At 41.7% G+C, this 27,824-nt stretch overlaps 1 protein-coding gene across 1 annotated transcript in view; it reads right to left on the bottom strand.

Moving 5' to 3' along the window:
- Window positions 1-2,593: 2,593 nt before the first annotated feature.
- Gfpt1 (glutamine--fructose-6-phosphate transaminase 1) overlaps window positions 2,594-27,824 on the bottom strand; it is a 44,108-nt gene continuing 18,877 nt past the window's right edge. Inside the window, exons 9-19 of the mRNA XM_028778461.1 lie at window positions 23,970-24,075; window positions 21,514-21,677; window positions 20,530-20,625; window positions 17,229-17,326; window positions 14,843-14,963; window positions 14,143-14,300; window positions 8,261-8,375; window positions 5,367-5,494; window positions 4,242-4,409; window positions 3,419-3,580; window positions 2,594-2,747 (exon numbers count right to left, since the gene is read on the bottom strand). Of these exons, the coding sequence (XP_028634294.1) occupies window positions 2,703-2,747; window positions 3,419-3,580; window positions 4,242-4,409; window positions 5,367-5,494; window positions 8,261-8,375; window positions 14,143-14,300; window positions 14,843-14,963; window positions 17,229-17,326; window positions 20,530-20,625; window positions 21,514-21,677; window positions 23,970-24,075 (1,361 nt within the window). The 3' untranslated portion in view covers window positions 2,594-2,702. The remainder of the gene's footprint in view (window positions 2,748-3,418; window positions 3,581-4,241; window positions 4,410-5,366; window positions 5,495-8,260; window positions 8,376-14,142; window positions 14,301-14,842; window positions 14,964-17,228; window positions 17,327-20,529; window positions 20,626-21,513; window positions 21,678-23,969; window positions 24,076-27,824) is intronic.

The raw sequence follows: 27,824 nt of genomic DNA, 5'->3' as shown, positions 1-27,824 counted from the left end.
TGCCTCACAGTCCTCCCTGCGAAGTATGTGCGAACTTCAACTTTAAACACACTGTAAGATGTGCTCGGTCCTGTGGAGGCTCGATGCCCTAGAGAAGGGAGGTGCTAGAGGGGTGAGGCGGGGGTGGGGAAGCACCCTCTCAGAGGACAGGGAGGGGGATGGGATGGGGGGTTGTAGAGGGGAAACCAGGAAGAGGTACATTTGACATGTAAACAAAATAATTTTTAAGAAAGAAAGAAAGAAAGAAAGAAAGAAAGAAAGAGGGGGGAGGGAAGGAGGGAGGGAGGGAGGGAGGGAGGTACAGAGGGAGGGAGGTACGGAGGGAGGAAGGATGGATGGACTTTAGCCAGGCGATGGTGCTGCATGCCTTTAAGCAGTCTGGAGGCAGAGGTAGGCAGATGGCTATGAGTTTGAGGACAGCATGATCTACAGAGTGAATTCCAGGACAGCTAGGACTGCACAGAGAAACCCTGTCTTGAAAAACGGAGGTGGGGGGAAATTTTTAATAGAAAGCCTCCCTTTTATGGGGTATTTTTGTTTTGAAAAATGAGATTTCTATGTCCTGTATTATACCAAATTAGCAGGATCTACTCACCCAGTGCTTTGCCTTGCTAAAATATCTGGGTATTAAGAATTAACTTAATAAAAGAATTTAGGTAGAAAGCAAAATGGGATATGGAAAAGAATAGTATTTGTTTAGACAATACTACTCCGGGCCTCATTTGGTCTTCTGACTATCTGGTTTCGTATGTATTCTAGCTTGGAGTGTGTATGGAAGGGAAACTAGTGAATGGGTTCAACGTCATAGAAGACAAAAAAGTTGTGATGTTCCGCTACACAGAGGGACTGCATAATACACAGACTGAACTGCATAATTCAAACCTGTTCCAACAGGACTCTGGGTTAGTAACTGAGCTGACAGTGACCAAAGAGTACTGAGCTGATCGTCTCAACATACCAGCATCATCCTGTGTGCCAGAGCAACACAGGAAATGCAGCAAGCCAAACCAAAGCCACACCTGAACATGAGCAGCTGTGCTACTACGTCAGACATAAGAAATGACATGACACACATGCTGCACTAACATGAAGTCTTAGAGATAAATACCCAGAGAAACGTAGCTAGCCAAAGCAGCAACATGGACTATGAACCGTGGCCCTGTCTTATGTTTTTAAAAATCAGGTTTCCATCATGATTCACGCCATCAGTGTGAGTGAAGTCTTCTAAAATGCCTAAAATGACATCAACTTTCTTCAACCCACCTTCACAAGCATTAACTGCTCACCATCAAGTTCAAACACAAATTGTGAGCTGCCAACTCCACTAAGTACTGCATGCTCACAGTGTACAGGTGAAAGCTTTTGACAGAAACAGACCTGACCTGAACACAAACATACCTTCCTATTGCCCACACGATCTGACCCAAAGAGCTCTGTGAAGAAATTACTCTGCACATTTTTGGGATGTCAAACTAATGTTCTATTTTAAATATTTTATCCAAATTGCTGACTTGCATTTCTGACACTATCAGCTGAAGGCATGACAGTATCACTTATTTATACTGCATTCATTCCTGAACAGGAGTCAAGGCTGTCCAAAGGAAAACATCTAGAAAGCAACCCTGAAACTGACATCACTCCACAGTGCCAAGTACATGCTGCTCTAAGTTGAGCCTACCACATACACTGTGGTTCAAATGAGCAGCAAAGTGTGCAAATCTCCCAAGCAATTAAAAAGAACTTCCAAACGGCACCAAGGGATGGTTTCTGCAACAAGGCAGAGAAGGGAGTTAAACGTAACTGCAGGAAACTCTTCTTGGGACAAAGCTGAAGAGAAAACTGAGCATGCCGATACCAATTTGAGATGCTTGTTAGCAACTCTGTGCTATGACATCAAAGGCAACTACAAAGCATGTCATTCAACAGTACTTGTTTTTCAGTTAAGCTCTACAGTTGCAAGAAAATGCAAACTACCCTTAGGAGATGAAGAAATAAGGAGCAGATCCCCATGTCCTATCTTCAAGTGTCCAGCCACGAGTCAGTGTCTAACAGTACAAGTTTGAGAAATTCCGCAAGGTCTTCTATGCAGGTATGGAGGACCCAAATGCACTGTCTGCAGAGACAACAGACATGCTCACACTAATTTAACTAAACTAAGATATAAATCTCACCAAGGTGGGGTTTTTTTGTTGTTTGTTTGTTTTTGGTGTACAGTTTGATTTAAAAACAGAACAGAAACAAGATTCAAAATAAATTGCAGCATCGTCTATTTTATAAACAGTGTAGCAAAGCCTTCAGTGGCTGTCCAGGCACTGGCACAATGAGTATTCCAATTAAATGCACTGGTCTCTCCTCAGTCTGACTGAATCAAGTTATGCTAAAGCAAACACCAAGCACCTCAAACACTCAACAAGCCTCCCTCACTGAAGTAGAGGACCCAGAAATCCAGTATCCAGTTCTTTAAACAAACTACAGCTAAGATTTCTCTGATTTTAGGTTTAGATTTAAATTCTATGAATCAAACTCCCCCATGTATTATTGAAAATGAGGCAATTACACAAAAATCATTAGTTGAGTGGGATAATTATAACTGATAAATAAGATTTACTAAAAAAGGCTTTCAGGAGGCAGTATTTTAAATCAAAAATTTAAATACAAAAGGTATCTTGTGTTGCTTAACTGTCTTAAGTTTCAGGTGTCTTTTACTCTACTGTTACAGATTTGGCAAGATTCCGTGGGAAATCAACCTGCAGAAAAAGAGAATTATATTAACAAATACAATCATGTAATTTATCGGAAAATAACTGAAAAACAATAAAGCAAAGGTGCTAACATACACAGGAGAGCTACCTTGGTCCCCTAGGAAGGCGGCCCTCACAGGGAACCCTGGAAAAACTACCAGATATTTTGGTTCCCATGACATAGAGAGGATTAAGAATGCTGACTCCTGCAGCCCTCACTATGGGAGAAATCCAAACAATAACTTGTCCCACCCCAAAATGCCATCACTGCCTATTAAGAAAACAGCCCTGCTCCCAGTCAGTGTGGAGGGAACAGTCCTATGGGTAAGAAGAAACTGATGTAAACTACAAACTGGCTGTGAAAAGATGGCAGGTGGTAACAAACAAAGTTTTCAAGCTGGAAGGGGCTAGTAAGACGGCGCAGCAAGCAAAGGTGCTTGCTCCCAAACCTGAGTTCAGCCCTTAGAACACACACAGTGGAAGAAGAGAACCAATTCCTGCAAGTTGTCCCCTGACCTCTACCCATGAACTGTGACACACATATACACACACACTAGACAGAGACAGACAGACAGACAGACAGACAGACAGACAGACAGATGAAAGCTGGGAGGAACTGTACTAAGATGTACCCAAGTCAAATGCCACCCAAGAGTTCTCTGGACACAGTCACTCACATCATAGCCTCTCAGCACAGCCAGATGGAAAGCCAGCAACTGTAAGGGGATCACACTGAGAATGCCCTGCAAGCAGTCCACTGAGTGGGGCACCTTGATTGTCCTTTTTGTATTCTTAATGGTCTCAGTATCCTCTTTATCACAGATCACGACTGGACGCCCCTGGAAAGAGGACAATACACAACACAGTCACCAGGAAACAGATGCTGGGCAAAAAGTAGGCACGTGCTCCACACTGCCTGATACACAGGCATGTTCTGACTGCTCATCTAGACAGAAGCACAAACAGGTTTTGTAGACTCAGTAGGTTTTTCAAAAATTTCCAAAAGAAAGAAATGCCAAATTTAGTACTTGAATACAGGTCGGCTCCCTTTGAAGTTCAACTTTATTTCCAGTACACTGTGCTTAGGGAGAAATATCTTCTTGAATTAAAATATAAAGCAGCTGATGAAGGGAGGGGGCTATCAGCCACAGTACCCATGATATTAATTAAACTAAACACTAGGGTTTCTTTTGACGTTAAGTACTTAACAATGGTAAGGTAGAAAGGAAGAGCACTATATTCACTGCTGGAAGAAAGAGTCTGGAGACTGGGGCCTCGTTCTGGTTTAGTTCTTCTATTATGAGAGCCGATAATGAGAAAAATGAGGGTCAGGTATCATCAAAATCCACGTCTGCCTCCTTAGACATAAAGAGCAAAGAAAAGGACTGGACAAGCAAGTGTATTTGTAATCTTCTACCGGCCTGCTCTCTCACTGCCAGTATAACATCCACCTGGGCCTTAGTAGCCCACGCAGAGATCTCCAGGCACACACTGGCCTACCTGCCGTGCAATCACTTGCTGAAAAGCATTCTGGCACTTGGCGTAAGTGTGGTCTCGCATGATGATCATGATAACGGGCATCAGCTTGTCCACCAAGGCCAGAGGGCCGTGCTTCAGCTCGCCAGCAAGGATGCCCTCAGAGTGCATGTAAGTAATCTCCTTGATTTTCTAGTATGGAAAAAAAACAAGAAAGACTTTAGCTCACTTTTTCTTTTTTAAGCTCACTTTTTAAAAGTCCAATTTAAGAAAACATTACACAAAGCATCTGAGATGGTTAGGTCTCCCGAGAGGTATTAAAGGCCTACTGACCTGAAGCACTAGAAGAACATTCTTAAGGCTTCAGACGATCAGAGGCAGAGCCACGCTGCTCTGCAAACATTTATCTACTTGCCTTATTCTTCATTTCAATTTCTTATCTAATGAACCTTGGTCTGGTGTTCATATACACCCATCTTAAATTGCTAAACCCAAGTTATCATGGAAACATTCTTCTGGGCTTTCACTTTTGAGTTAAGTCCTGTGGCACGTTCTTAGATAAATAAACCACAATAAACACATACAGAAGCATTTTAAACATTCTATCCATTGGGCGGTGGTGGCGCACGTCTTTAATTCCAGCACTTGGGAGGCAGAGGCAGGCGGATTTCTGAGTTCGAGGCCAGCCTGATCTACAAAGTGAGTTCCAGGACAGCCAGGACTATACAGAGAAACCCTGTCTCGGAAAGAAAAAAAAACAAAAACAAAACATTCTATCCATTTCAATTCACATAGCATACAAGTACGTGGGGAGTTAGTAAGATGCTTCAGCAGGTAAGATGCACACAACCAATGCACACCACCAAGCCTGACTAGAAGAGTTCAATGACCAGGATTCAAATGGTAGAAGGAGAAAACTGACTCCTGTTTAAGTTTCCACTGATTTCCACACATGCGCTGTGCACGTCATTCCTACCACTGCTGCTATGTATGTGCACATGTGCACACACACACACACACACACACACACGCACTCTCACTCACTTGAATGATATAAAATCCCTAGCATTATAGAATACATAACAGTAAATGTTCCTTGTCCCTCCCTAAGTCATTAGAATGAAATCAACTTTAAGTGAGACAACGCACCAGGGCTCCTTCAAGGCATGTAGCATAATGGTAGCCCCGTCCCATTATCAGGACCGACTTCTGGTGGTAAAGCTCCGTCGCCAGCTTCTGGATTTCATCATCCATGCTCAGCACTTCCTTAATCAAGTCTGTTAGGACAAAGATCAGAGCATCTTGAAAAATGAGCAGTGCACTGCACAGATAAAGTACCAAACAACAAAACAGCCAGTAATTTTTTCTTCTGAGGTATCAATATGAAATCCTACCTAACACATGGAGGCAAAATCAGAAAGATCTTATTAACTCTGCAACTACAAACTATAGCTTCAAGATGAGAATGTCACCCATTGCCACTCCCTTACAAATCAAAGGTACAGAAAATAAGATAAAAAGCCTTCAGACTTTTCAGGTAGGATGGTGGGCCAGAAGATGGTTCCTGTGACACAGTAAGGGAGGAGTCAGACTTAGGAAGGAAGGAAGGAAGGAAGGAAGGAAGGAAGGAAGGAAGGAAGGAAGGAAGGAAGGAAGGAAGGAAGGAAGGAAGGAAGGGATGGAGGGGAGAGAGGGAGGAAAGGAGAGAAGGGAGAGAAGGAAAGAGAGGCAGGGAGAAATGGAGGGAGGGAGCCTCAGGGAGCCAGAGACGAGCCCCACTGGCAGAGAGTCAGTCCTCATAACTGCATAAAATTGGGCGCAGTGAGGAACAGCTGTGATCCAAGTTCTCAGAAGGTAGAGGCAGGAGGATCAAGAGTTCAAAGTCATCCTCCCCTACATACCCAGTTAAAACTCACCCTGAGCTACAAAGACAGTCAGTCTCAAAAATCAACAACAAAACCAAACCAAACACAAAACAAGAGAAAGAGATCTTCAAAACACAAAAGATCAGAACAGCCACCAGGCAAAAAAGTAACCAAACAGAGCACAGCTCCAGCCCCATGGTTGGGAGAAGGGAACCAAAAGCTTCATCCAAAAGACATCCCTGAGGAGGTGGTGAGCAGTCCTACCCATAGGACAAACTACAGCCCTCAAAGGCTCCAACCAGTCACTGGTCTGCAGACAGTGATTACTCCAGCAGACAACTAGCAATGAGGTTCCCGTCTGTCATTCTCTAGTCTCAAGGGGCAGTGACCAGATACCATCTTAGAAAGAAACCTACTTCTTAAAACTGAACTAACCAGGGCTGCAGAAATAGCCTATCAGCTAAGAGCACTGGATGACCTTTCAGAGGACCCAGGTTCAATTCCCAGCACCCACATGGCAGCTCTCAACTATCTCTGACTCCAGTTCCAGGGAATCTGATGCCCTCTTCTCACCTCTACAGGTACCTGCATGTGTATGGTACATAGATATACATGCAGGCAAAACACCTCTACACATAAAATAATTAAATGTAAAAACTGAACTACTCTGGGCCTGAGTACAGAGAACAATCATAGTCAAAGCACTGAGGGGCGGTGGAAGTGAGGGTCGGGGCTCGACTCTGACAGGACAAGTACAGGCAGCAGGGAGTTCAGCCCAGGCAGTGAAGTGTATGGGGAAAGGTAGACTGCCTAGGTACCCAGAGCCCAGCTCATCAGCTATAAATAACTCTGGAGTCGACAGGCCTTAGCCAGGTCTCTGTTTGTTGCTATGAAATCCAGAAACTTTGACACGCTCACACAGTGGTTCTCAACCTGTGGGCTATACCCTTGGTTATGTCAAATGACCTTTTCACAGGAGTCACCTAGGACCACTAAAAAACGCTGATAATTTACATTATGATTCTTAACAGTAGCAAAATTACAGACATGATGTATCAATAAAAATAATTTTATAGTCGGGGGTCACTGCCACATGAGGAACTAATATTAAAGGGTTGCAGTGTTAGAAAGGCTGAGAAACATTGCTCTAGTAAAACATAAAAAGTACAAAAGATTCCAAGTCTCCAAAGCCATCTTAAGCAGGAAGAGTAATGCAGGCGTATCTGTCACTATACTCAGTCACAATACTCAGAGGTATCGACCAACACATGCCACAAACATAGCCCAACATGTGGACTCACAGAACAGAGGACCCAGGAATAGGCCACATGGTTGCAGCCACCAGCTCTTACAAAAACGTCAAGAAAATACACTAAAGAAAAATCACCTTTGAAGAAAAACTACCTCTTAAAGAAGCATACTGGGAGAACTGAAGATGGACATATAAATAAAATTAGATCTATTATTTCTCACCTTGAAGAAAAACCAATGTGAAATAAACCAAAGATTGTCTTGAATATGAAACTCTGAAATTACTGGAGAAAAACATTTTGTGAAAATACTTCAATACATTGCCAAAGGCAAACACAAGGACTTCCTTAAAAGGACTCCGACTAGTACAGGAAATGAGCACAAGAACTGACCAGCAGGACTTCATAAAATTAAGTTTCTGCAGCTTTGTTCAGTGGGGTATTTTACACAGGGTGTGATTATTGCTAATTTAAAAACTTCTGCACAGCAAAGAAAACAATTAGCAGGGTAAAGATACAGTCTAGAAAACGAAGTCTTTGCCAACTGCAATCAGTGTTTATAGTCTTAAAGTGCTAATGGCTGGGTGTGGCTCTGATGGGAGAATGCTTGCTTCCCTGTACAAAGCCCTGGGCTTAATCCCCAGCACTGCATACACTGGTTCATGCTGACAGGCATGGGCACGATGGCACGCTTGTCATCTCAGCACCCACAAGGTAGAAGCAAGAAGATCTGAAGCTCAATGTCACCCTCAGTTATATAGTTAAGTCTGAGGCCAGCCCAAGTCATGTGAGACCCTGTCTCACCAAAAAAAAAAAAAAAAAAGAAAAGAGGGAGGGAGGGGGGGCGGGGGGGGGGGAGGGAGGGAGGGAGGGGGGGAGGAAGGGAGGGAGGGAAAAGCAAGATCACCCTATTATTTCCTATGCATACCTGGCAGCCGCTTCAGCCCAAGAAGGATCTCTTTGCGTCTCTCCTGCATGGAAATCCTGTCATCACACATCATGAGGGCAAACATCACAAGGGACACAAACTGGCTGGTGTAAGCCTGCAGCACCACAAAAAACAGAAAAATTGGCTCCAGGTGAATTTTAAGAACTTGGAAACTTTAACAAAAGAATTAAATCCTAATTCCTTCACAATATACACTGCTCATCTTTTTTTTTTTTTTTAATTTTATGTATATTGGTGTTCTGCCTCCATGTATGTCTGTGTAAGGGTGTCAGATCCACTAGAACTGGAATTACAGACAATTGTGAACTGTCATGTGAGTGATGGGATTTGAACCTGCATCCTTTTTAAGCAGCCAGTGCTCTTAACCACTGAGTCATCTCTCCAGCCCCTCTCTATTCATCTTTTAAAAGCAACTCTGGTGATGCTGGCCTGCCTCACTACTTAAGTTGTGTCTTAGGCCCACACAGCCTCTCACAAAACACTGGTGAGACCCCTCCCAGTCCTAAGAAAGAAGGAAAAAGGAAGACTGAAGGAAGGTTCAGTTAACCTGACTGTGCCTGCCCTGAGTGAGGGGATGGCAGGCTACAAACTGGGGGCCCTCCCACACACAATTTCTACCCTTTTGCCTACTGGCTGTTTCTCATTTTCACTGGTTTGTTTTAAGGCAGGGTCTTACCCCTTGTCACGCAGGCTGGATTCAGAGTAATCCTCCTGCCTCAGCCTCCCAAGAGCAGAAAGTAGAGGTGTGAGCTACCATACCTGGCTCATTCTCACCTTGTGTTTGAGTTTATGGGAAGAAGGCACCTTGGGGAAGATTTACCCACATGTGCATGTGGAAGCTGGAGGCCAGCCTTAGGTGTTCTTCTTGTTGAGACATGGTTTCTCCCTGGGGCCTAGGGCTCACTATTACACTCTACAGGGACATCCAGGGACCCGGCTATTCCACTTCAGCTGCTCATGCTTGAGTGCCAAGCATTGTTCTGACAAGCACAGGTCCCCAGTCTTTTTTAACAAAAAAACTAAAAATTCAATAAAAGTCTAAATGTACGTAAGCAAATAAAAATTAAGAAACTGCAAACCTATGATGATGTATTTGTAATTCATGATTTACATTTACCTATTTGTATGTGTGTTTTGATTATGGGTGTGTGCATGCCAGAGAGCATATACAGAGGACACAGGACAGCCTCTGGAGTCAGTTCTCTCCTACTATGGGGGTCCAAAGGATCAAATTTTGGGTTGTCAGGCTTGGCAGCAAGTTCCTTTACTTACTTAGCTACCTTGCTGGCCCCAGTTTTCCTTTCTTTACATTAAGTATGAAAAGAAATTTATTTTCAATAAAAGAAAGAAGAGAAAATTAATTATTAAGCTGAGTATGTTTGCACATATGGTAGTACACACTTATAGTCCCAAGACTTAGGAGGCAAGGCCAGGAGTATTAGGAACCCAAGACTCTCTTTAACTACAGAACAAGTTCAAGGGTAGCCTGAGATGCATGAGATCCCGTCTCAAAAACCACTCAGTTAAAAACAAGCATTAAGTGTCAGAATTGTATTATGCTCTTTGACACCTAACATCTAAGCATCTTCCTTTGTTTAGGGGTGTCAACGAACCTTGAGCTGGTTTCCTCTCTATAGCCTCAGATGCCCTATATGTTAAGGGTTCCAGAACCCAAGACTATCTTGAGAATTAGCTCAGATACGGAAAGCACCCAGTACAATTTCTGATACACAGCCCGAACACTGTGCTCAAGAGCACTGGCAGAAACGTGCACTGAAAGGTGTGACTGGAGACAATGTGAATCTCCCAGCTTGCAGAAACTGTAAGCCACCTTCAGCCGTGTGTGAAGTCAAGGTGTTCCTGCTCTGCCACATTTTGTCAAAAAGGCAGGGTTATCTTTTTAGATAAATGACTACTATTTTAACATTTTTTAAACATCTATTTGGAGCTAGGGATACAGAGGCTTGTCCTGACAGGCCTGTAAACAAGTCAGAAGACAAGTCTGTGGAACTCAGTTCTTTCCTTTCACCATGTAGGAGTCTTCTATTGAGTCATCATCTTGCAGCCCTGGCCCCTTTAAGACAGAGTCTCCCTATGTTTCTAAGCTATATCTCAAACTTGAGAGCTCAGGTAATTCCCAACTATATTCCTAGCTGCTGGGACTATAGGTGCATGCAGCCAAACAGACTACCTACCATTCATAGCTTCAGTTCAAAGAAATCAAGATTTCTTTTCATGTGCGTTAGCTATTACGTATTTTCTTCTGACAATTTTATTCTTTATCTGTTTCTTTTTCTTTCTTCTTCCTTTCCTTTCCTCCTTCACTCCTCCCTCCCTCCCTCCCTCCCTCCCTCCCCCCCTTCCCCCCCCCCCCCCCTCCCTCCCCCCCTCCCTCTCCCTCTCTTTCTTTCTTTTTTTTTTTTTAGAAAGGATTTCTCCATGTGGCCCTGGATGTCCTGCAACTCTCTCTCTGTAGACCAGGTTGGCCATAAATCCCAAGATCTGGAAGCCTCTGCCTCTGCCTCCCCAGTGCTAGGACAAAGGTGGGGTGTGGCACTATGCCTGGTTGACAGTATTATTTCAAAGAAAGCTTTCTTTTCGTGTGTTAGGTGTTAATACAAGAAAGCTTTTACTTACTTTTCATTACTAAACTGTTAGGCATACTGTGCTGTGCACACGGTTGTTATCCAGGGTATAGTGTGGTTTCACACTCAGTCAGCACTCTTCCCTGAATCATTTCCCTGGCGTCTACACTCCTGCCATTCTGAGGAGGCACCTTCTCAGCACAACCATTACCTGGGACCCCAACACTTTTGCTGGAGTCATGGCCTCCACAGCCACCTGTCCCCATTGCATCCCTGAAGCAAACTGGAATGCTCACATGCTGAAGTGTGCACAGAGCCCCTTGCCTCCATGCTTAAAAACCCTGTGTTCTGCTGGGCAGTGGTGGCGCACGCCTTTAATCCCAGCACTTGGGAGGCAGAGGCAGGCAGATTTCTGAGTTTGAGGCCAGCCTGGTCTATAAGAAAAACCTTGTCTCAAAAAAAAAAAAAAAAAAAAAAAAAGAACCCTGTGTTCTAGGGTCTTGGGCTGAACCTACCTCTTGTCACCATGAGTGTGCCCCTCAATAAACAGGGCAAAGGAGGCCAGTGTCTTGGTCTCCTTAGATAAAAGCTATTCCAAATCCAATCTGACCTGGTAACAAGCTCAGTCTAGCTCCCCACACTCCCACTGAGCCACCATACTACATGTTGTCAGTACGTCACAAACTCACTGTGATAACAACAAGCTACACCTAATACTTACCAGTCTACTGAGCTGAAAAACGTTTACCCAGAAAATGTTAACTCAACTTTTCAACTTGATTTTCTTTTTATTCAACCAAGACAAAATTACTTAAAACACATTGGGGCAGGGGGGAACACAAACTAAGTCAGCAGTGTGGTAAAAATTTAAACATCTGCAATAACAAAAACTGCAAATTCTGCACATTTCCTAAGGAAACACCAAATTATCTACTATCTGATGGTATGTAAAAGTCAGTGACAGCCTCTAAGCCAATCATTGTGGCAGGCGGAGTTGGAAACTTGTATGCAGGCTCATTACTGAGCCAGTGAAGGGAACACTGAGCAACTTCTGTGATTACTTAGAACACAGAATTCAGAAATGATCTGTAATAAATATACCAAAGCCTATCTTTGGTATAAAACTCTAAGCCAAGAATATCTAAGACAGCTGAAAATAACATCACTTTGAAATCTAAGAAAAATGAAGCTGTATTATATTGCCATCCTTGTTAAAATATTTTTACATTTATTTATTTAGAGGGTGTTTGGGATACAATAACCTCCACATGTGTGGAAGTCAAAAGACAACTTACAGGCAGACAGTTCTCTCCTTCCCCTACACAGGCTCTGAAGAGCAAATTCAGACTATCAGGCTTGGCTGATGTTGGTAGTGGATATCTTTACCTGCTGTGACACTTGCCAATACTCACTTACTAAACCAGAATCACTTTAAAGAGAAATCACGGTCTAGAAAAAGATGCTTGCTTCCTTATAAGATGTAAGCACCAGGGAGCTAAGTGAAGCATACAAGAGACTTCTCTGCACTGGGGCTAGGAACAGAGACCAGTCCTTGTGTTAGAGGCACCCCTGAAAGGTCACAGGACCTCCTCCTTTTGGTAGGAGCTAATCCAGTGAGGGGTCCTTTGGTTAGCTTGAAAAATGTCTGTGAAGGATCTTGTGGGATCTCTGACCCTTAGATTATCTTTGCTTGGCTCATCCCCCCTCACCATGATATGACAGTCTAGCCAGAGGCACAAAACCATGAGGCTGTGTAACTTTAGACCTGACCCTCCAGAGCTATGAACTAACAGAAACCTCATTCCTTCAGAACTAGCTATCTCAGGTATTTTGTTATCATAATGTGAAGCTGACTGATGCAGCCTGCAACTTCCTATAAATCTTGTTTCAATTTTTTAAAAAATTAAAAGGATTTGCTTTCAAAGAAAGAAATACTGATACTAATAACAAAATGAACAAGCCTCAAAGGCTTCATGTTAAATGAAAGACAGTTACAAAACACATGCATCACAAAACCCCCATTCATGAGAAAAGTCTGGAAACAACAAGAAAAGTAGTTATGAGCATGCAGGTAGAGATCTGAGGTGGGCAATGGCTGGACAGGGCAGAGGAACAAACGCTCTTCTGTGAACAAAGTCTCTTGAAGCTGTGTGTGGCGACAGCTGTACTACCCTAAGTTACCACGTGACAGTGCAAAGCTGTGGAAAAGAGACTAAGGGTGGGATCCAGACGGGGGACAATGGGGGTGAAGTCACTATAACCACTACATGCATGTGAACCTTCATAGGAAAACGAGGGAGGAAATCAGAGCTCTCATAAACAAAAGATTTCTTTCCCTTGCAACTCCTCGTCCTGTATGGCCGCACAATGGTGAAGTACAGTGGCTCACAGGAGCTGTTCCCACACTGCACCAGAGCTCTCTCAACACTGCTCAATAACAGCCAGTTATGCATTTACCAATAACGGGGTCCTGAACACACACATCTTATGATGTTTGAATACCATATGGAGAAAATCCACATTTCAGCTATATGTAAATCATAGTAATATTAAGGCTCTCAATAAAACAAAAAACTCAAGAGCTTTAAACATAAGAATCACACACTTTCCCACAAAAAGTTTTCCATAATAGTTTTTAAAGATTAAAGCCTAAACCACTGACATCTATTTTATTAGAGCATCAATAAAAAAATATTAAGTAGAAAAACAGATAAGTTAAATTTTCAAAATCATATAAAGTAACGTATCTGTGGAGATTAACCTTTTATATCAATACAGCTTGCAAAGAGTTGGATATTTCTTACATTTATTCATATCTCAACTTCAAAGAGCAAAGCAGCTTTACATACATTTAAAAAAGTATTTTAAAGCTTCTACAGATGGACTGTCTAAACAGAAACAGATACTGTCATGTAAGATCTACTTTTAAAACGTTAAAGAAATGAGTTTTATTTGTTTGACTGTGTGGGGAAGGGAGAGGTAGGCACTGGGAGTGCACACACATGTATCCACACACGAGCTGTGAGTGCACACCCATGCATCCACCCACACATGAGCACAGGAGAGCAGGCCATGAGGCATCCTGCTCTATCAATCTCTGCCTTACTCCTTAAGACACAGTCACTCAATGAACCTGGAGCTAAGCTGATGGCTAACAAACCCAGGTTCCTCCTGGTCTCCTCCCTAAGGGAAGAGAACACATTAACTATCCACAGATCAGAGTCTCTTACCAACAGTATGGTTAAGTAACTTCCATGGAAGAAACCAAAAATTTACCTTTGTACTGGCCACACCAACCTCAGGACCAGCATTAATATGCACCCCACAATCTGTCTCCCTGGATATAGAACTGCCGACTGTATTTGTGATCCCCACAGTTAAGGCTCCTCTCTCCTTACAGTAACGAAGAGCCATCAGGGTGTCAGCTGTCTCGCCTGTGTAAAATGAGCAACAGTAACAGAGAACAGTTTCAGAGGATGCAGCTCTCACATGAAAACCAACCAACTGCCACGTTTCAATATTATCACTTGTTTTAAATAAAGCACAAGGCACGCTCTTATTAAACTTACAAGATATGGCCGAGCATGTGGCACATGCCTTAAATCCTAGGACTTGGGTCAAAGAAGCTGGCAGATCACTGAGTTGGAGGCTAGCCTGGTCTACCTAGTAAGTTCAGGCCAGCCAAGGCTACACAGTGAGAACCTGTCTCAAACAATAACAAAAACCATACATTTACAAGGTGTAAAATTTCTAGGATCAGTTTTTGTTTCTTAAAATTAAACTCTTCAAGCTACATGTAAAAAAGATGTTCATCTTTACTAAGTCATGAAGAATGTACAGGTACAACTGAAGAGAATCTGTGTTACCAGGTCATCTGAAATACCAGTTTAAATATCAGTTCTTAAAAGATATGGTAGAATTATTAGGAAACTTGACTTAAAATGACTTTTTCCCTTCAAGTCTAAAATGAACACACCTGATTGACTAATAAAGAAGCAAACATCATCTCGAAAGACTGGAGTGTTTCTATCCAAGAAGTCACTGGCAAGCTCCACCATCACTGGCAACTCTGTCAGCTCCTCCAGGACCTGACGGGTCTACAGAGGAAAGAGAACACAATCTGCCTTAAGACATCCTTTTTCATTGACCTTCTTTGGTCTTAAAGTATAGTCTCCACTTTTCCAATTACAAAAAATAACACAGAGACTAGAAGTGTAGCTCAGGGGTGAGCATTTGCGTAGCATGCACAGCAGGGCCTGGGTCCCAACCCCAGCACTGCCACAAGAAAAACAAGGCATAAATTGGAAACCATTGAGTAACACAAATTTTAAAAGTATTCACCATCCCACCACTCAAGAGATAGCACTGCTAACTCTGCAGTACAAGCCTTTGAGAATAACTACCAATGCGTACGCTCTATTTTGTTGAACACTAAACTAATCTGGAACTCAGTATAATCCAATCTGGCCTCAGATCTGCAGTACTTTCCTGTCCCAGCCTCCTGAGTGCTGAGATTACAGGTGTGAGCCATAAATCCAAGCTCCATGAAAACATTCTGAAAAGCAAATATATCCACAAATATGAAACATTTAGCAGAAAAAGCACTGTTCTGAATCAACTTGTGTAGCACTAATTCTCTAATTCTAAACATAGAAAATTAAAGTTCAAATTTTAATAATGTACATATTCAGTGAAATTTAAATACTTTACAAATGTACTATATTTATTAATAATACTATTTCAAAAAAGTGAATACATTTTAGAAGTTCTGTTTAGAAGTTCTGTTCACTATTGTCAACTTTGGAGCAATGGATCATGGTATGAAAGAGGAAAGCTGTCTTTATTCCACAGCTCTTACACATTTGCCTGCTTGTGTCTGGTCCCACAAGGATTCTAGTTTGGCAGTTTTTAAGCAATATTACAGCAACATGAATGCCAAGTATTTGAAAATTAGGTGTTCCAACTTTTAATTACTTTTCTGTTGGTGTATTTATAATTATTGTAAGTCAGTTACTGACACTAGCAAGCTAGATGTCTTCCTTCAAACAAATGTAAGTAAAAAAATTCCCCTAGATTACAAATGCATTACATTGGCATTGATCTTCAAACAAACCAACCTACCAGATATTTAAAAATAATGTAACTCAAAAGTATCTCAAACATTAGTGTTGATGGAGCAAATGTGTTGCTCAAAATGCTCAAAATGTGTTGTTGGATAAATTCTTTACAAATACACATAGTTAAATATTTTCATCCTAACCTAAAAAAAGTTTTTTATTAATGCTGCAAATTCCATTACATGACACTGAAAACCCATAAGGTAATTAAAATTTGGAAAGCATGCTAATTTTAGAACAACTTGAGCATAGGCAGTTGTTACTAGTCAGAGTACAGATACACTGAAAGAAGGCGCATGTGTCTGTCACTCACATTTGACTATATCATAAAGTTAAACACTCGATCTAGGATGAAGAGAATTAACAGCACTATTTCATATGCTACCCGCAAGAGGTTTCTTATGTGCTTTCATTAATTTTGGCACACATATCCCTTACAAAATCTCACCCTTAGAGAAGTCAGACAATTCGGAGAACTCTAACATAGCAATACTTTGTACTCAAATTGAGGCTCAGCACTGAATGCAGCAGCAGCCAAATGCTTTGTTCTGAGCAGGAGACTCAGTCACAAACGGATGTTACAGCGCTGACCTCATCCACATCTTCCTTACGTTCTCACTGGTGTCTTTAACTTCCTCTTTCTTCATGCTTATAAAATGCCACCTTCTCAGACTAAGAAGTGTTTGGGGAGAGGTCCTCTGGAAAAGTACAGCTTGCTGACATGCAAAGGCTGCTAACCAGACAATTTCACACATTCAATAAATGATTGGTGTGGTGGCCCTTGCCTTTAATCCCTATACTCAGGAGGCAGAGGCAAGGGGATCTACGTGAATGAGGCTGTGAGGACAGCCTGGTCTACAAAGTTAGTTCCAGGTCATCCAGGACAGCCAGGGTTACACAGAGAAACCCATTTATTTATTTATGTATTTATTTATGTATTTATGTATTTATTTATTTTTATAAAAGGCTCCCAGGGTAAAAGATAAATATTTGTGTTTCAGCAAGTAAAAAATTATCATCATCAACTTTGGAAAATCATCTTAAAGTAAGAGACCTATACACACCAGTGTTTAATCCACTTCCTTATAAAACAACTACAGGTAACATGTCCCAGTTTCTTATTGACAACTAATGTAAGTCCCTTTCACAGACTTTTAAAGCTTTTCAAGGTTCCTAGAAATATGACTGATGGGCAGACATCCTGATTTCAACACAACATAAATGAAATGTAAAGGGGCCACTTACTGCCATACCAGCGTGGTAACTTGTGCCACAAGCAATAAGAATCAACCGCCGACACCGCTGGATCTCCTTAATGTGATCTTTCAAACCTCCCAAATTCACTGAAATAGAAATTTGTGTATATAATTACCTAGAAAAGACCTAATAAAACAGGGAGGCACTTTTCACCAGTATCCACTGTTAACAAGAAAAATACTAGTGTTTTAAGTAATTCATATTCCTTTTTGGACCTGGCCCCTCCCCCATCTGCACTCACCTCGCCCACCCATCAAGGCATGCAGACAGGCCTGGGCTCTACTTTAATCACTTTCCATTCCTCCCTATATGTTAAAAACTACCTAAAGGAAAACCACGAGGACAGGAGCAGTAGGTCAGTTGGCACTGAAAGCTGGATCTGGAGAGAGGATGACAAGAGGGCGTAAGGAAATGTCTAGAATGACTGAAATTTCTATGTTGTGACTCTGTTGAAGATATGATTATGGCTGTTACAAAGGTCTGTCAAACCCAGAATCTTATCAGGAAGCTGAGACAATAGCCTCACTGACACTAGTAACTCAAGATTAATGAGCCTGGGCAACACAGCAAGATCCTGTCTCAAAAAAGAAAAAAAATCAAAACAGAATGTTACATTTAGAATGATGAATTTGGGGCTGGAGAGATGGCTCAGGGTCTAGAGGAGTTGCTGCTCTTGCACAGAATACAAACAAGTTCTGTTCCCAGCCCCCCCCCCCCCGACTTCACAAGCATCTGTAACTCAAGTTCTAGAGGATCTAACACCTTTTTCAGGCACAGGCATGTATATGGTGCACATGCCTACATACAGGCAAAACACCATACTTATAAAGTAAAAATAAGTAAATCTTTTTAAAGAAATAATTACGTTTTTTAAATGATGAATTTGGGTAGGTGAGATGACTTAGAAAGTAAAGGCTGCTGAGCCTGATGGCCTGACTTCTACCCAGGATCCACATGACAAAAGGAGAGAAACAACTCCTGCGAGTTGTGATCTGACCCAAGAATGTTTGTTCTCTACAATCTGAAGACAGGTTAGCCCTCTAACACTGTGATAGGCAAGAGAAGAAAACACTACAACAACCTAAGAGTTTAAAAAATAATAATAATAATAAAACCATTGAGCCCTTGAGAACAGCTCCCGGAAGGATTTTCTAACAGATGCTACTACTGCTTTCCCCATAATAAAAAATGTCTAGAGTGGCGAGGAGAAGCTGGAAGTTCAGGACCATCTCAACATCCGAGGTCTGTCTCTTTATACCCAATTTGACAATGTCCTCTCTAGATACTCGGAAGCCTCCCCTCACTTAAGAGACCCTTTTACCCTGACTAGACTCCAACTGAGTATGTTACCGAGGCCTTCTCAGTTAGTTTCTGCTAGACATTTTGATATTTTGTTCTGTCTGTTTATCCATCATTTTCTATTGATTATGTTACTTTGGCTTGCCATATACTTAATAAACTCAGTCATTCAAAACCAAATGTATGGCTATAAAACAGAAGAGAAACAATGGCTGGAGGCTGGGGCAGGTCATACCAAAGCAAGTCAGGTGACTCCATTAAAGAGAGACAAACGAACATGGGGAGGGCACGCCTTTAACTCCAGTGGCAGGTGGAGACCTCCGAGTCTAAGGTCAGCCTGGTCTTCAAAAGTGAGTTTCAGGTCATTTGGGGCTACATACCACCCCCATCCCTCCTCCCAAAAGAACAGACAGCCTACCAGAGAAGCTAGTATTGCAGAGGGAGATCAAGGAGGACAGGTAGGTTAAGATGTGTTTAGCTAGATACCATGCTTCCTAAGCTTAGTCTAACAAACTCCTGATAGCATTTAGGTTAATTCTAGGAGTCCTCACAGACCTACATGGGTCTTTACTGCCTCACTCCTTTCGCTCCTCTGGCTCCCCGTTCTTCCTCTTTTCATTGTGCCCAGACAGATCACCATTCTACTGATATATGTACCCCAGGCTCTCCCTTCTCCTGCACCTAGAGACCAGCTAGCACCCATTCTTTCAAAGCTACTCAGCTTCCACAGCAGAGGTACCCCACCGTGCCCCACCCTCCACCTCCTCAGGACAGCTCCTCTCCCCAACTTTCCTAAACTGACTTTCTTTTACAACTCTTCAAATCCTAGATCTGGGACATACCCCAAACTACAGAGTACTCCATAAGCAGCCTCCTCATGGTTTTCCCACCGATGTCCTCAGCTAATGTTCTTCTAGCCAGCGAGTACTCCCATCTGACCTCCACTTAGTTACATTTTTCCAGACCTACACCTCCTAACTTCATGAGGCTTCCCCTCATCCCAACATCCCTTCCCACAAATAAACTCATTCTCCACATCTCCTAAATTCAATACTAAACTTTCTAGTGCTAGGATCATATTTTATTTAAATTGTTAATTATGTATTCACATGATTAAATTATTGAAGGAAAGACTACATCAAAACTTTGCTAAGGTCTACGCCTGTGACATGAGTTGGAGACAAGAGTCCAGTCATGAGATGTCTATAAGCTGCTGTGGTGTGTGCTCTAGAGACCAGAGCTGTTCCTTGCCTTCTGCTTTCAATATGGAATAAGGTGCAAACATGAAAGGCCTCTGCAGAAGTTCATGTTTTGCTACTTATGAAAGAAACCTAGGGGCTGGACAGATGGCTCAGCGGTTAAGAGCACTTGCTGTTACTTCAGAGAACTTGGGCTGTTTCCAGACATACATGATGACTCCAAACTCTATCCAGTTCCAGAGGATCTGACATCCTCTTCCAACCTCCAAGAGCACCAGGTACGAATGTGGTGCACATATATACAAGCAGACAGGCAAAGCTCTCATACATGTAAACAAATAAATCTCAAAGAAAGTTTTAGAAAGAAACCTAGCCTGACCCATACATGAAACTTGAACAAGCAGAGAGGTTCTTTTCAGAATCCACAGTGCCCAAGGCATGCAAAGAACTGTCCCTGACAGCCACGGCAGGAACCCAGTGTGTGACAGTCACCCTCTCAGTGGGACTATGCACGTCCACACTGTGGGACCCCAGCCCTACCATCCAACTCTAGAACTTTCCAGCATACCCAGTGGAAACTACCTAGGAGACCATGACTCTCCACCAACACCCCAGCACCTGGTCACCATCAGCCTACTTCCTGTCCCCAAATCTGAGCTCTGACTCAACCTACACTGTGATACCTGGCAATCTCAGCTGTTCCAGAGACCTATAAGAAAGACAATGCATTTTCAGGTTGCTAATGGCACTCCCCCAGGAGACTTAAGTGACAAAATACAAAATGTCATTACCAGTGTAGTCATCAAAATTGACTCTTCCTCTCATTGTGTTCACAACGGATTCTGGCTGCTCAAAAATTTCCTTCTGCATAAATGAACTAAAGTTGCCTACAAAAATAAAAATTATATATATAATTAAAACAACACTAAGCTAGGAAATCCGCACACAATCAACTATCTCTTCAATATAAACACACTATCTCTTTTCAACTTACTCTTGATAGATGAGACAAAGGGTCATGCAATAAAGCGTATTCATTCAGACTGACTTCCTAAAAGCCTGGATGAGCATTTTAACTCTACATGAAAAATGAATGAGGAAGAAAGTCACTTTTATTTACTTAATAGCTAAAAATCATAGTTATATAAAAATAGGGGCATAGGATAAATTTGATTCAAATTTAAGTTCAAATCATCAAGCTATCCTTTACTATGTCAACCAGGAAATTTCCTTACTTATAAAGATGATCAATATTCACTTCCTCGAATGGTCTGTAGTAGGGCTCATGGAACTTTGAAGACAGTAGCTCTATAATATAATCCCTACTACAGCACAATCAGACAGGAGAATAAAAGTCCTAACAGTTAATGGCAGTACACATCATGTGGGGCACACAGGTATCAAGCACAACTCTAAGAGCTTATACAGATCAGCCTTCTTGATCTTCAAACCTTAGTGTGCTAGCTTCTATTTCCCCCTCGTAACACATGAGAAGGCTGAAGCACAGAGAGAATACAACAAGAGTACTAAACAGACATGAGGCATACTTATCCTCACAAAGTAACTTTAAACATTTGACACTACTCAAAAACAAACCATGAGTTAGTTTCAAGAACTATTCTAAGACCAGCAGACAGTTTCTCCGGAGTCATCCCTTTCTGGGTTGACCATCCGACTCATCATATGGAAGGCTTCACCAGCTCCATCAGCCGTAAGGGAAGTAGGATGCTCGCTTTCTTGAAGCATCCCGAGTCCTAACATTAGAAAGTACTCACCCTTCATGATCTGCTGGAGTTCCATCTGCAGAGTTTGCACAGCTCGGCCAGGATGGTCTCCTGCAGTTCGTTTAATTCGGTGGATAGACAGACGGCCATCCACCACTGCTGCAACATCATCATCTTCCAGAAAGATGACACGATTGGTGTGCTCTATCACAGCACTATAAAATGGTCAAGAAGATGTTATCAATAACCAAGGACAGAACACATGGACCAAGCTCAAACACCAACTCTCATCTTACACCACATGTCAATGCCTTTGCTTCCTACAGGGCCATATAAAACATGTGGTCACTGTGAACAAAAAAATGAAGTGGCCCTCTGCATAGCAACCTAACCACCAGTTCAAAAAAACGAGAATGCAAGGCTATTTCCACCTCCTGCCAGCTCTCACTGAAGCCTGCCATTGTAACCCCTAAGTGTTTCTGAACGCTACCTTCCATGTCACTGCACTGCTGAGTATAAGCTGCCACCAGCTCTGGCTGGCTTCTGCAGCATCCCTAACTATCCACTACTTCTCTTACCTCTCTGTTCTCTTTTCTGCTCAAGTCAACAGCAAAAGATGATGCTAATCGAAAAATTTCCCTCACCCAACAAATCACTTTTCAGCTGTCTTCTGGTGCTCAGGAGAACTTCAAACTGCCATGCACATCCTATCAAATGTCCTCTTATTCTCTTCAAGCTGCCTAATGCCCTTCGAAAGCTCACAGTGAGTGTTTGTCCCCCAATCTTTCACCTAAGTATCCCCCAATCTCTCCAACTCAGATTGAGCTTCATTGCCTTAAAAAAAGATCTACTCTCCAGGGGTTAAGAGAGCCTGCTATAGGAACTATGTAGTTCTTGTCACAGTAGGAACTCCACAGAGATGCTTTGAGATGTCGTCTCTTCTAGTGTGGCAGACCAAGTAGTATATTTATTGTACCATTCTCCAGAGACTAGCATATGGTGTTGTAGGATGTTTGATCACACTGTGAACAACAAGATTGTGTTATTTACTGAAAAAAATTGTTTCTAGTTGTGGTGTGGCTCCACCCTCAACACACACCTTTAGTCCCTCTTGCTGGAATACAGACATGCCCTTACTACAAACCTTTAATCTCAAACAATGAAAGTCGAGTTAGTTTGTAGAGGGAAGCATGCATGATTGAAAGCAATGTCTAATTGAGAGGCAGACAAAGTGACAATTCAGAGAATGATCTGACAGACTAGGATATAGCCAATTCTCAGGAGAAGAGAGAGGAAAGAGAAGCTACTTAAGAGAGCAGTGGGGGGGGGTGGTGCAGTTTTACCGGAACAGTTATATAGAGAAATAAACTGTAGAGAGAACAAGCTAGACACAGGTGAAGACAGAACAAGCCAGAGAATGAGAAGAAGCTAGAAGATCAAAACAGATTGCTAAAGTTAGTATGAGGCCAAGCAGAGCAACTCAGAAAGCCTAGCTAGAAGACAAATTGAATCAGCTTGAAGAGCTTGAGGCAGAACAGCCGAGTTGAACCAGCCATCCAGAAATCAGAAAGAACTAGAAAGCGTGAGCCAGTCTCAGAATCTGAAAACAATCTTGGCCTAGATTAGACTGGACAGAGGCTAGAAGCTTCCAGGACGAGGCCTAGGTTAGCAGACTCAGGCAGTAAGCCTCGGAGACAACTATTATAGGAGAATAAAATTACTTTTACAATATGACTCTGCTAATAAGCATGTAAGAATGAATCAAAAATTGATATTCTTTAGCAATTCTGAGTTTGAGTCTTGACTATCAACTCTGTAATAAACCCACTTTAATGAGAGCAAAGACAAATTTGAAAAATCTAGAAAACGGTAAAGTTTGTTTCTCAGATAATACATTCCTTGAAGCACTACGTGGTATCATTTCCTCATTCTCTCTTCCTCTTATTTCCAGTCTCAGCAAATGAATCAAGTATCTGCAGATAATGAATGGTTCTACTTTATCCCCACTCCTACAGTATTTGAATCACCAATGCCCCTAAATATTCTGTTTTCTTTTAAAATTTCAGTCTTCCTTTGTAGAAGAATTATGCTGTAAGTTAACTAGAAATGTAAAAGCTAAATGTCCACAGGACCCAAATTCTAGTCTCTCAGCAACTTTACTGGAAAAAGCAACCCCTCCTCCTATAATACTTAGGTATACCTCCCAGAAATCAAACAAAGAAACAAAAACTCCAGAGTAAATGCAAGGAATAGGTCTCTAAGAATACGTATGTAAAACAACCATCATGCTTTGAAGTAGGAGGAAAGTGTTCTCATTGTCTCATGCCTCACAAGGTGAGCCCAACTGTCTCAACTCAAGACTTCTGGAGCTGAGGCATCGTGTAGTGGTAAGCTGCTTGCTTAGCATTCCCAAGTCAGTTCTATTCTCAGCACTTAGATCTTTGCACGACACCTTCATGGTGTGGAGTTTTCCTGAAAATTCTCTTGACTCAATGTAGGAAGCTCACCTTGCATCAGAAGCAAAGTAATATTCAACGGCCTTTTCCTCAACAGGGAAAAGGCATGTGGTGCTGTCCACACGGGAAAGACCGCAGCTTCCTTTCTTGTCTTTGCCTAGAGTACAGAGATAAGTTACAATTAGCAAGCACAGAAAAATCACGCTACAGTTTAGAAATACGTACAACTGTTCATAAAGTCAACAACAAAAAGCAGAGCAGCCAACAACTTCAGCAGTTCTCACAGTGAGGCCGCTCACTGGGCTCCATGCAGTAAGCCAGTGAGAACAGGCGGGAAGGGCAGTGAGACAGCACCGAGAAGCCCTCACGGCACACAGCAGTGCTGCATTGTAAATTCCAGAAGGTCATTTCTTCTCAACTAGAAATCCAACAATCTATTAACAACTTTTAAAAATCTAAGGGCTGCAGGGCTAGAGACATGTCTCAGAGATAACAGACATGCACTGCTACTGCAAAAGGACCCGAGCTGGGATCACAGTATCCACACAGTGACTCACATCTATCCATAACTCCAACTCCAAGGGCTCAGACTCCCTCTTTTGCCTCCCTGGGCAGCAGGTACATTCGTGATGTACATAAATACATGCAGGTAAAACATTCATACATAAAACTTTTAAATAAAAAAAGCCAATATTGTACAATGAAAAATAAAAACATAAAGACAGACTAGTGCCAAATTATTTAAAAAAACAAACAAACAAACAAACAAACTTCTCTAGATTTTAACAGCAAATCAGCCCAGCAAGTCAGGCCTAGAATATTCCTTAAACTCAAAGCAAAGGGAGATGATGAGATAGCTCATTAGGTAAAGGCTAGCCACTAAGCATGAAGACCTGAGTTCAATCCCCAGGCCCCACATGATAGAAGGAGAAAACTAACTCCTACAGTTTATCCTTTGACTGCCACATGTGTGCACAGCATAAATATGCATACATGAATAAATACATGTAATTAAAAAGCAAATCAAAGACACATGCCATTTTAATCATGATATGCCAATATGGCACCTATTCCTAGCCACAGCAAATGCTAGAGGCCAAGAATCTTTCCTGTCTTAGTATTGTGTTTTCAGCATCTCTTTAGTTCTCTTTAATCTCTTAATTTAATTAATTTTCATCAGTAATAATTGTTTTGTTTTGCTTTGTTTTTCTTTTTTGCTAGAAATAAGGAAGTATGTTAGTATGACAAATTCTCTGAAGTGAAAGCCAACCGAACTGGTGCATAATATATGTATGTATGATTCAGATCCTATCCTCTAAAATATATGCACAATGACTAGATAATCTTTCTTAGAAAGATTCATCCCAAGTTCAACCTGTGGCTGTCTGGAATAATTTAAGCAAGAAACCAAAATAGCACTTCCTAGGCAAACTCAAAAGCAGAAAAGAGAGTCCAAATTTAAAACATAAGAATGCATTGGCAAACTGTAGAAAAGCAGCTCACTCATAAAGACACAGCTCCAGAGGATTCCACTGCAGTGCTAATTAAACAGCTACTTGCATTTGGCAAAAATCTTAAAATTGACCATCAAAAAGTTCAGCAACAGGGAAGCAGAAGCTGGCAGGTTTCTGTTAAGTTCAAGGCCAGCCTGGTTTATACAGAATGTTCTGGACCAGTCAGAACTACATAGTGAGATGCTGGAGAGATGCTCACTGGTTAACAGAACTGGCTGCTCTTCCAGAGGACCTGGGTTGGATTCCCAACACCTACATGGCCATTCAAGCCAGGGAACCCATCGCCCTCTTCTGGCATCTACAGGTACTGCATGCTTGTGGTGCACAGACATACATATAAGCAAATACTCATACATAAAACAATCTCAAAACTTTTAAAAATAAATCCTTTAAAAAAAAAAAACAATGAATTGTTCCTAAAAAGAGTAAAGTCACATGTGTATCCCTCTAATCCTAGTATTCTGGAAGTTGAGGCAGGAAAATCAACATCTCAGCTATACAGTAAGACTTTGTCTCAACACACAAAATCTACATTGAAAAACAAGTTGAAGCCCAGAACAACATTTAAAATTACAACTCGCTTTGTTTGTAAAAATGTCCTAAAGCTGAGTATCACTCCAAATATTGGTAATTTCATTGTTAAGAGAAGCAGCTCCAACCGAAATATTTAAAAGAAACTGAGACATCACTGTCTATAAATGCCTATAAACTTCTTTTCCATATTGGGAATTCTTTCACTCAAATGAAACTGTTTTCCAGTGGGAAGAGGTGGCTTTAAGTTAAAGACAATGGCAAAAGCCTGAAAGCTAGTCCAAAGCTCTCTCTACCGCCCTCCCACCAAGCCTGCTCTCCTGACAGCATGACTCGGGGCTCCACACCATCTATGTACTAGAACTAGAGAAACTCAGATTCCCAGGGTCTTCTCCTAGGAAAAATGTTTCTTCCAAATTTTAAAGACCTCACCCAAGTTTTTTTAATCATTATTTTAAAAGCCACCTAACACAGCCTATGAGATGGCACTCATGACACAGAGGCAGTGAGGATGCAGGAGTCTGGAGCTGTGGATCCAGACTCTGCTCTCACTGCTGGACTGGTTTCTTCTGGAACGGGTGGGAGAGAAGTGAAACAGCTGGAAAAAGGAAGGAGCACTGTCAAGCACGAAAAGATTGGTTAAGGAAATAATGTTCTTCCCAAGTAAAACACAAAGGCAGTCATCCGAGGATGAGCAGGCTCAGCATTCTTTTGGTAACTGTTATTCTAGAAGCCAAAAATTACACACTAATCATTAAGGTTTCATTTCTCTGAAGCCAACATTCCCCTACCTTGTACACAGAAAGTTCTCAGCAGTTAGTAATAAAACAGAAAGTACACTGTTGTTCTCTCTGTGTGTAAGTCAATAAAATTGTTCAGAGTTTGCATAAAGGCATACCACAAAATTAATTTTGACCATGTGTGGGAACATGCTGTAGCTCTCAGGAGGTACAGTCAAGGTTGAGTTAAAAGGTCAACCTTGGCTACATAGAGTGTGTGAAGTTAGTGTAGGCTATACAAAATCCTGTTTCAACCTCCTCTCAAAAAACAGAAAGAAGAAACTGGTACTGGAGAGATGACTCACCAGCTAAGAGAATTTCCTGGTCTTTCTGAAGACAAAGATTTGGTTCCCTGAACCCAGATCAGGCAGCTCACAACCATGACTCAGCCCCAGGGGCTCTGATGCCTCTGGCCTCCCAAGACACCTTCACTCGCATCCACACACCCACATGCAGACACACATGCCTACATATAATAACAAATAAATAAATAAAAATAAATCTTAAAAAAAAATCAGCCTTGGAGCTGGGGATACAAGCCAGTGGTAGAATACTTGCCTAGCATATATAAGGCTCTGGGTTTGAATGTCACACCAGGACCAATAATGACAAACCCTCCAACATAAAAAATAAAGTATGGCTCCAAACTAAACAAAACAAATCATAATATCAATGTAAAATATAACAGTAAAATGCCATGCACTAAATAAGGACCATTTAAATCCAGTTCAGTTAGGAGTGAGGTTAAGTAACTCAAGAAACGAACGCTTACTTCACTGTTCCTTTCCCAATATAAGCATGCATCTAAATGATTTTAAAACAGGGAGAAGGAAAAAAAAAGCCTTTAATTTGAAATATTCCTCAAACCTCCCATTTTAGCAAAACAGTCATTAAATAATGCAACTTTCAAAATGGCAAAAGCAAACAGACAAAATATATTCTGCGAATTAGAAAAATGCCAAAACATTTTCCCATAAAGTAAGCGCATTTTTAGAGCCTCAGTTCATTTCAAAAACAAAGAATTAGTAAATGAAGGAAGGCAGGAGAAATCCTTCCATCCGTGCAGAGTGCATTCCCACCTC

Source organism: Grammomys surdaster, unplaced genomic scaffold (genome assembly GCF_004785775.1).
Source record: "Grammomys surdaster isolate TR1022 unplaced genomic scaffold, NIH_TR_1.0 336, whole genome shotgun sequence".
Taxonomy (NCBI): domain Eukaryota; kingdom Metazoa; phylum Chordata; class Mammalia; order Rodentia; family Muridae; genus Grammomys; species Grammomys surdaster.
Note: the sequence above shows the minus strand (reverse complement) of the source record. Positions and strands in the feature narration are given on the sequence as shown.